This window comes from Heloderma suspectum, chromosome 1 (genome assembly GCF_057233095.1).
Source record: "Heloderma suspectum isolate Gila_16-S chromosome 1, 16-S_ref, whole genome shotgun sequence".
Classification (NCBI taxonomy): domain Eukaryota; kingdom Metazoa; phylum Chordata; class Lepidosauria; order Squamata; family Helodermatidae; genus Heloderma; species Heloderma suspectum.
Window position 1 is genome coordinate 326,458,548 of NC_139458.1, and position 8,924 is coordinate 326,467,471.

Genomic DNA, 8,924 nt, shown 5'->3' on the forward strand with positions numbered 1-8,924 from the left:
AATTACTTATTTTAGGAGTGTTTGAGATGTTTTTATATGTTCTGGAGTAACATGAAATACCCAAGATGATGTATGTATATATTTTTATTGGAGCCCCTGAAGAAGGAAATCAATATTTCCAAAATGCATCAGGCCAATATAAAAGAACTACAATAAACCTTTTTCTATCAGCACCTGGGATTTCTCTATTTTCTTTTCTCCGTTGCTTTTTCCTGCACACGTGCCTCCCCTCCTCTTTTTATCTTTCTATAGCACTGACCGTATCATCCTTCTGGACTACCTGAGGTGGTGATCAGTGATACTATGCTTCAGTGTTCCAACCAGTTAGCGCAAATGACATTTGACTTCAAAAGAGGAAACTTCTCTAAAATGAGGGAACTGGTAAAAAGGAAGTTAAAAGGAGCAGTCAAGAGGATTAAATCTCTTCAAAATGTTTGGAGGTTACTCAAAACCACAATAACAGAAGGTGAAGTCAGGAGATCACCATCATGGTTAATGAGCAGCATCAAGGATGCTATTAGAGAAAAGGCTTCCTTCAGAAAAGTATTGCCCAAATGACAAGAACAAAAAGGAACACAAACCTGTACAAAGGAAATGAAAGAAAAGAAAAAGAGATCCCCCCCCCCAAGCATTTTGAGGAGCATAGCGCTAGAGATGGGCAAACCCCGCGACATCCACTGCAGGGAAAATCTAGGCCTCTTGGGGCCCCGCAGAATTCCCCAGAGCCCTTGTCTGTCCATCAGATTTCACATGGCAGCTCTCCAGCTTTATAAAAGGCAAGATAGGCTAATGGCAGCTGCTATTAGTCTGTTGTGGGAAAATTACAGCTGTAATTAGCATATTTTACACCATTTGCGGCCTTGAAGCACTTACTTCTATCTAAACTGCAGCCATTTACTTCTACCTAAATTGCAGCCGTAATATTCTTAATTTGCTGAAATTACCTTTGCAAATGGGCAATTTCTATTAAGAAAAAGAGATGCTTGCAGAGCCATCTTTAAGAAAAAGAAAAAAAGAGAGAAAGTTCCCGGATTTCGGGAAAAAGCCCATGGCTTAGTTCACAAATGCAAGCTGAGTCGGGGGTGTTGCAGAAATCTGAAGAGCCCCAAAAGGGCTGGATTTCCCCACAACAGCCATCCCTAAAAAGATTCAGCTTAAGAATGGTAAGCAACTATACTTATTTTAAGAACCTTTAAGCAATCTCATTATTTGAAGGAGTGACATTTTATTCAGTTTTGTAAATAATTTCCATGAATGAACATCTTAGTTTTTGTTCATTTTGAAAAGTGGTCTCCAGTGGAAGCGTCAATCCCGTAAACTGGCTTTTTTTGAGTCATGCGGATTCTGTGAATTTGTAGACTGGTTTTAAACTTTGGGGAGAGATTTCCACTAATTTGCATTAGCACTAATGCAAATTAGTGCAAGCAGAATGAAATTCTGGTAAAAAAAAATCCGATTCTGTCAATGACAGACCAAACAACACCTGATAATTGGTGAAACACAGTCAGAACAGATATATAAAAAGATCCTTACATCCCTAGTCTCAGCTCGCTTTCAGATGGCCTTCACTGCTGTAGCCCACCCAGGACTCCCCCGCCCTCTCAACTCTTTTGCTCTTTCTGTGCTACAAGGAAACATTAACTTACTATATCCAATTTTTGTTTCAAGATTACAAAACTAACCAAAAGCCCATGTGGAAAATGTACAGGTAGAATGCTTATGTGGTTTATCCTGGACTGGGCAGGAGGTTGGATTAGATGGCCTTCAAAGTCCATTCCAACGCTACCATTCTGTGTGGATGGTGTTGGTTGCCAGCTGGAAGTACTTGTAATGTGGAATGGTAGCTTCAGTTGCATAGACTCCATGTGTCTATTCCAGTGAACAGACAAATCTAGACCCACCATTCTGCCATTGACAGCCATCCAGCTCCAAGGTAGCGGTGAAGCTGGAACGAACCACACCATGCCGTACCATACCATATGCATATTACCTAAATAACATGTCTCTTAAGAGCATGGTCCTCGACCGCTGTAATTTCCTGGCATTTGGAAGCTTGAATGAACATTGAAAGCCCTTAATACAATTTGTGAAAACAAAAGGTTTTTGTTTATTGAATTTGAATATGTGTGTGCCTCCCCACCCCGCCCCCAGTATATACAAGTGTTTGTGTGTGCATCCCCACACCCAAATATGTGGGTGCAGGGGCAGGCTCACTTGCAGCCTTCAGACCCCCTGGTGAAACCAGATTTTGCCCAAAAACCTTGTGCACACTCCCCTGTATTATGCCACGGATAATGTTAGCCATTCAATGAACTGGACAGTATCCACGAAAGCTCACGCCAGGATATATTTGTTTGTCTTTAAGGAGCCACATGTCTATGTTGTTGTTTTGCTGCAACACACTAACAACAGCAGATTGGGGAAAGATTCAGGAGATGCTTCCCCAGGTATGGTGATAAAGTGATGGTAAAAGCTCAGCCTGTTGGATTTCCGCCTGCAGGGCAGCTTTTGATGGCTCACGACTCCTGCCAGTTGAGCGGGGCGGGGGAGATGCGTAGCCAGCAATCCTAAGCAGCGGCACATACTTCTGGGGAAAGCTGCGAAGAATCGGGCAGGCTACAACTCCGTGCGCGGCTCCCAGCAGCCGAGGCTCGGGCAAGCCGGCTGCGCTATCTGAGAAAGGAGGGAGGCGGCCCTCGCTCATGCGCTGTAAGCCGGGGAAGCCCAGACTGGCTCTTCAGGCACCGGGGCGTTACGACAGCCCCGGCCCCGCTCGCACACGGGGGCGGCGCGGGGAATGGGAACGGCGTGGAAGCAAGCCCCGCGAGAGCCCCACCCGGCCCTGCGGCTCCTCCCCGGTCTAGGCTAGTCGGCTTGCCCGGCGCCTCCTGCGGCTTTCCTTTTGCTCCGTCGCTGCTGCTGCTGCTGCTGCTGCAATGGCAGGTCTCACCAGGCCGCTGTCCGGGCGGGTGTGCGCGGTGACCGGCGCCTCGCGGGGCATCGGGAAAGGCATCGCGCTGCAGCTGTCGGAGGCGGGCGCCACCGTGTACATCACAGCCCGGCATCGGGAGGCGCTGGAGCGGACGGCGGCCGAGGTGCAAGGCCGCGGCGGGAAGTGCGTGCCGGTGGTGTGCGACTCTTCCCGGGAGGAAGAAGTGGCGGCGTTGTTCGAGCGCATCCGCCAGGAGCAGGCCGGCCGCCTGGACGTCTTGGTCAACAACGCCTTCTCGGGGGTGAGCGCCATCACCGAAGAGATGGGCTTGCCCTTCTGGGAGAGCGCCACCTCCCTCTGGGACCAGATAAACAACGCAGGCCTGAGGGGCCACTACCTCTGCACGGTCTACGCTGCCCGCCTCATGGTGCCCGCTGGGCACGGGCTCATAGTCATCATCTCCTCGGCTGGGGGGCTGCGGTACATGTTCGACGTGCCCTACGGTGTGGGCAAGGCTGCCTGTGACCGCATGGCCATAGACTGTGCCGTCGAGCTACGTCCCTTCGGCGTGGCCTGTGTGGCACTGTGGCCCGGCCTCGTTCGCACCGAAAGCTTGCAAGCAGAAGTGGAGAAGAACCCCACTGCACCAATCTTCAAAATGCTAAAGGAGAGACTGGCCATGATGGGGGAGACCCCTGAAGTGAGTGGGAAGTGCGTAGTTGGCCTGGCCTCTGACCCCCATGTCATGCGCCATAGTGGTAAGGTTCACCTCTCTCCGGACCTTGCCCGCCTTTACCAGTTCAAGGATGTGGATGGGAGAGATGTCTTCAACTATGTTTCGGTCCGGGAGATCCTTACGGAAGTGATGCCCAAACTATCTGGCCTTTTCCGCCTCATCCCTCGGTGCCTCACCATCCCAAAGTGGGTTCTTACCCTCTATTCTAGCAAGTTCAATGTATACCGACCCATTCAGCCAGCTTATGCTAAATCAACAAAAAAAGGCTGATACATTACTGTATGGGGATATGGGGATGTCATCCTGTAACGTTTTCTGTTTGTTCAAAATTCCATGTTGACATTTTCCTGACTGGTAAATTGCTCAACTTCTTTAAAAAAAAATGCTGTGAGGGAATATCCAAGCTTGAAAATCATTTTGAGGAAGGGGTTTGGACTTTTCCTTTGAAACTAAAGGTTTATTGCAAGCATGATTCCTCAAGCCTTAGGAATCTAACTCCTCTTTCTGCAGTATCTCCTTTCTTCATGTTTGCCAGAAAATAGTAGCTTTGAAAGCTTTCCTCATAAGTCTGTTCAGTTATTAGACCAAGTCCTGGGATGTTTCATGTATTTCAGAGGTGACAGAACTAGTTGTAACTAACTACTATTAAATAGATTTGCTTTGGCAAGGTTTTGTAATATCTGGAAAGACTTTGCTTCAGTTTCTTGCTTCTGTGGAACACACTATATTTTTTTTCCAAAGTGGCTGGCCAGGGCCAGTTGGTATCACTGCATGTTTATCAAGAAGCTAGTGCCTTTTCTGATGCTAGAAGATCAGCCCAGAGCAACAAGGGAGACAGATTCCTGTTATGTGAAAAGGCAGACTGCTCATCACAAGATCTACTTTACATCATATGATCTAAGTACATAATAGCTGGCTAAATAAGACCAAGAGTCCAACTAATCCGGCATTCTGTTCACATGGTAGCCAGTCAGATGTCCCAATGGGAAGCCCACAAGCAGGACATGAATACAATAGCATCCTCCCACTTCTATTAGTCAGAGAAACTGGCATACCGAGCAACACTGCCTCCAGTACTGGAGATAATATGTAGCCATCATGATTAACAGCCATTGATACAAGACTGATCTGCTGTAATATGTGTGGCTAAAATATGTATTATGTAATACATGATCTGTAATACATTCCAGGCAAGGGATAGTAGAAGAAGGAGAGATAAACAAGGAGGAGATGGGGAGATGGGTGAATTTGTTGGGGAACCCCCCCCCCACTAAGGTCCACTGAAATCAATGGAACTTTCACTTGGGCTTAGGGGGAGAATGTAATCTAACTGCCATAACATGTATACACACAGAACCCCCAAGGGCCAGAGGTTGGGTTTTTAAAAAAATAATGAAAGGCAACTTCAGGAGGAAGTGATTTTGCTAGTGGGGAGGGGAGGCTAAACCCCTTTCCCACCTACTATTCTTTTGTTACAGATTCTTCCCTCCCTTAGCTGCTTTTGACCCATGCAGGGTTCCTGATACATTTGCAAGAGCAAAGCCAGTGGCACCTAATCCATCTAATAGCTGAGCTCCCTTTGAAAACTACAGTTTTCCTTAGTTAGCAGATACAACACAGCTGCTTGAATGTTCACCTTTTAAATTTTTTCATGAAATCTTTCATGCCTTCCATTAAGGTTTTTATCTTGATGCATTGCTGCTAGTTAAAACCTGTACATACAAGTTTTGTAACTGCATTAGAAAACATGTGAACTTGCTCTCAGGCCACTAGAGAACTGATAAACTGGTAACTCATAAAAGAACTGGTGAAACTAGGGATCTTACCTCCTCCTCCCTTGCTTGGCCTGTCAGGGCAGTGGCTTTAGGCTGTTATTACTCCGGGCTGTGTGGGGAAGGAAGAGATTCTGCAGAAGTTTCTCTCCGTATGGAGTTACAGCAATGGGAAAAGCAGCCTGTTGGATTTTCACCTGCAGTGCAGCTTTTGATGGCACAGGAGTCCTTCCACTTGAAGTGGGGCGGCGGCAGCAGGGTGATGCTTAGCCAGCAATCCTAAGCAATGGCACATACTTCTGGGGAAAGCTGCAAAGAATCGCACAGGCTGTAACTGTGTGTCTCCCAGATGGCGAGGCTTGAGCAAACTGGCTAGGCTACCTTACCTGTGAAAGCAGTGAGGCAGCACTCACTCTTGCACTTTAAGGCTGGGAAGCCCAGGCTATCATATCTCCTCCCCCTCCCTTGCTTGGCCTGTCAGGGCAGTGGCTTTAGGCTGCCATTACTCCAGGCTGTGGGGAAGGAAGCAAGTGACTCTTCTCCAAGAGCCTGCCCAACCTTAGGAGGAGGGCGGGGACAAAGCTCTCCCCATTACCTATTGTAGAGCTAACCATTGCTCCATTATGCCTTACACACCCTAAAGAAACAGCCTTGCCAGATGTAGTCCAAGGTCCAGCATTGCACATCAAATGTCCTAAATTTAGTTCCAGCGTTTTGCTGTGCAGACAGGTGGCTGTGACAGCATGGCTATAGCAAGCAACCACTATAGGAATTATCTTGTGTAATGCATATGTCTAGTACCAGCATCATCCTGGAAGCTAATTTGCAGCAGACTAGGAAAGGGAGAACGAAGAGGCAGGATGGGGGAAAGCAAGTTGGGCCCAACTCAGTCTTGCAGTATTGGCAGGTTACTGTTGCCAGCTCAAAGAGACAGCAAGGTAGAGAGGCTGAACTACAGAAGGCCAAGGACAGTTCAAACAGTAAATCTAGTGTATTTATGTCATTTAAGCAAAACAGCTGGGATCCAAAAATGCTTCATACACCACCATCTGAAAGGTGCATGGTACATGGTTATCTGCACGTGCCTAACATACAAAGAACAGTTTAGGCAAATAGTATTACTTAACCTATTGTACCCCTTTATGTAGCTTTTAATTATAGCTGAACAAAGCAATAGATGTGATGTCCTTGAGTGTTAAGCTATGCAGAAACAGAGTAGTAACCTGGAAATGCTACCCCACTGACTTCAAACTCACCCGTACTTAGTACTCCACCCCTACTGATAAGATTAGCCACTCTGGCATCATATGCAAGATTTAAGTTGGTGAGCATGTACAACCCAGTTGAACATTTCAAAGTAATGTAAACAAGTAGTTTTCAGTAATCAATTTCCCCACAGTTTAAGGTTGCTTCTGGGCAAGGTTTCTGACAGTCCAGCAGATGGAGTAGTCAAATTACCTATTCATACCGACCTCTTTGCTCTTCCCCTCACTAGCATCAAGCCTTCACAGAACTGACAATGCTAACAAAGCTTTTTCAAGTAGAAACATCACATGCCAGTGAATCTCACTCGAAGCCCTCCCTGCTGCCTTCTTGGGGTCAAACTGTTATTTTTTTTTTAAAAAATCATACTTTATGCTGCCACTTTGGAGGGGAAAGCAGCCATAAGGCCCATATCTGGCACCATGGTCCTGAGCCTGTACCAGTTTCTTGCTGAAAATCCCCCTCCCCCCATTATTTGCCTCAACGGTGTTTACTAGAAAGAACACATTCAGAGTGTGAAGGGGTTTGTCTCTGCTGAGTGTTATCAAGCTACAGTTCTGTATTTAGGAAGCCCTTGGTCACCAGTTAATTATGTATACCAATTTAGTAACTTCTGACAAAGTACACCAAACATTACCACAGATTGGGTTCAATTTTGGTTTTGTACTAACATGAGTAAGGGGAAAACCTTTAGATCCATTTTTATTAAATAACCTATATATTTCCAAGATATCAAAATACAACCATGTAGGCTAAAACAATGGGTAGTATCGAAAGCTGCTGTTGGGCTAGCTCAAACAACTGCTAGCGCAACCGGAAACTACCCAGAACTACCACTTCCAGAAGGGGGCAAGTCAGCAGAGGTCGTGGAAGGGACCTCCTCTGACTTGTCCCATTCTGGAAGTCATTTCGGATCATTTTTTGCGTTGTGCTAGAGGAGCTACATTTCCATTATGCTAGTTAGTGGTCATTCCTGCCAGCACAATGTGTTTATTGCTGGTGGGTGGCCAGCGTTGGCTACTGCCCAATAGTTCTTTAGCAATAAGACTAGTGTGCGTTTCCAAGATCTGATAGCTTAACCCTTGAGCGATAGACATATCTCAAAAATATGTCAATAGCAGAATGGGGCAGCGGCGGTATTTGTAGTGGGAAACTGGCACAGGCCTCTGATTTGGATCAGGACCATGGAACTGGTTTGGGGCTACTTTTCCTTCAAAACTGAAGAGGAAGCATTAAGCATACTTTTTTTAAAACAGTGTGATTAATAAAGCACATAAGTTTGGCTCTTATAGCCTTGTGTGGCGCAGAGTGGTAGGTGGCAGTATTGCAACCAAAACTCTCCCCACAATCTGAGTTTGATCCCAGTGGAAGCCGGGTCTCGGGTAGCCAGCTCAGGTCGACTCAGCCCTCCACCCTTCCCAAGTTGGTAAAATGAGGACCCAGCTTGCTGGGGGAAAGGTAGTCACGACTGGGGAAGGCAATGGCAAACCACCCCACTACAGTCTGCCATGAAAACACCAGTGCAAGCGGCGTCCCTCTAGGGGTCAGTAATGACCTGGTGCTTGCACAGGAGGATCCTTTCCTTTTTTCCTTTGGCTCTTAAATCCATGAACTTTTTCCAGGCTTGGAGGAAGAGAATACTGTCAGTGTACACATATGTATTCTGCCTCATACATCACATTGCCTTAATAAATGCCATGTTGGAAGCAATAATAGATGCCAGTGCGGTTGTTTTATTATTCTTGCCCTCAAATAGTCCAGGGCAAGTTTAGCAGCAGCACTCCAGCGATCCGTGATCTTCCTAATAGAGTGCTTCCTTTACACAACATACCTTACTCCAGACATTTTAGCTAATCACGCCCTAGGACTTGTCCAGATTACTTTGTTCCATTAGGAACATTAGTATTTACCCAGTTGTACTGCAGAATAAAGACAAAAGTTTTCAAATGAAAATTTTCATTGGAAATTCAGCTAGAAACTCCATTGTGAGTAAAACTGCATTCTTAGAACTTTCACCCAAATGTTTTGTTACTGGGAAAAAATGCAAATCCCGTCCCGCATACAACATCAATTGCTCTTGAATTTATCAAATATTATGATTGCTCAAGTGGTACAGGCATCTATTGGCTAGTAACCATTATCAAGTTGTTCCAGTGGTGATCAGTGACCAGTACTTTCCAACATCCATGTCTGCACCATTTTGACACCTCTCCGCCCTGCC

At 46.2% G+C, this 8,924-nt stretch overlaps 1 protein-coding gene across 1 annotated transcript; it reads left to right on the forward strand.

Annotated features, from left to right (window-relative positions):
* Positions 1 to 1,217: 1,217 nt before the first annotated feature.
* Positions 1,218 to 7,698, forward strand: DHRS1 (dehydrogenase/reductase 1). The gene has a single exon (XM_084827375.1). The coding sequence runs from the start codon at positions 2,937 to 2,939 to the stop codon at positions 3,936 to 3,938; it is 1,002 nt and encodes a 333-aa protein (XP_084683501.1). The 5' UTR covers positions 1,218 to 2,936; the 3' UTR covers positions 3,939 to 7,698.
* Positions 7,699 to 8,924: the final 1,226 nt, after the last annotated feature.

Excerpts from the sequence above, each read along its gene's own strand:
- DHRS1 (XM_084827375.1), top strand. The coding sequence starts at position 2,937 with ATGGCAGGTCTCACCAGGCCGCTGTCCGGGCGGGTGTGCGCGGTGACC.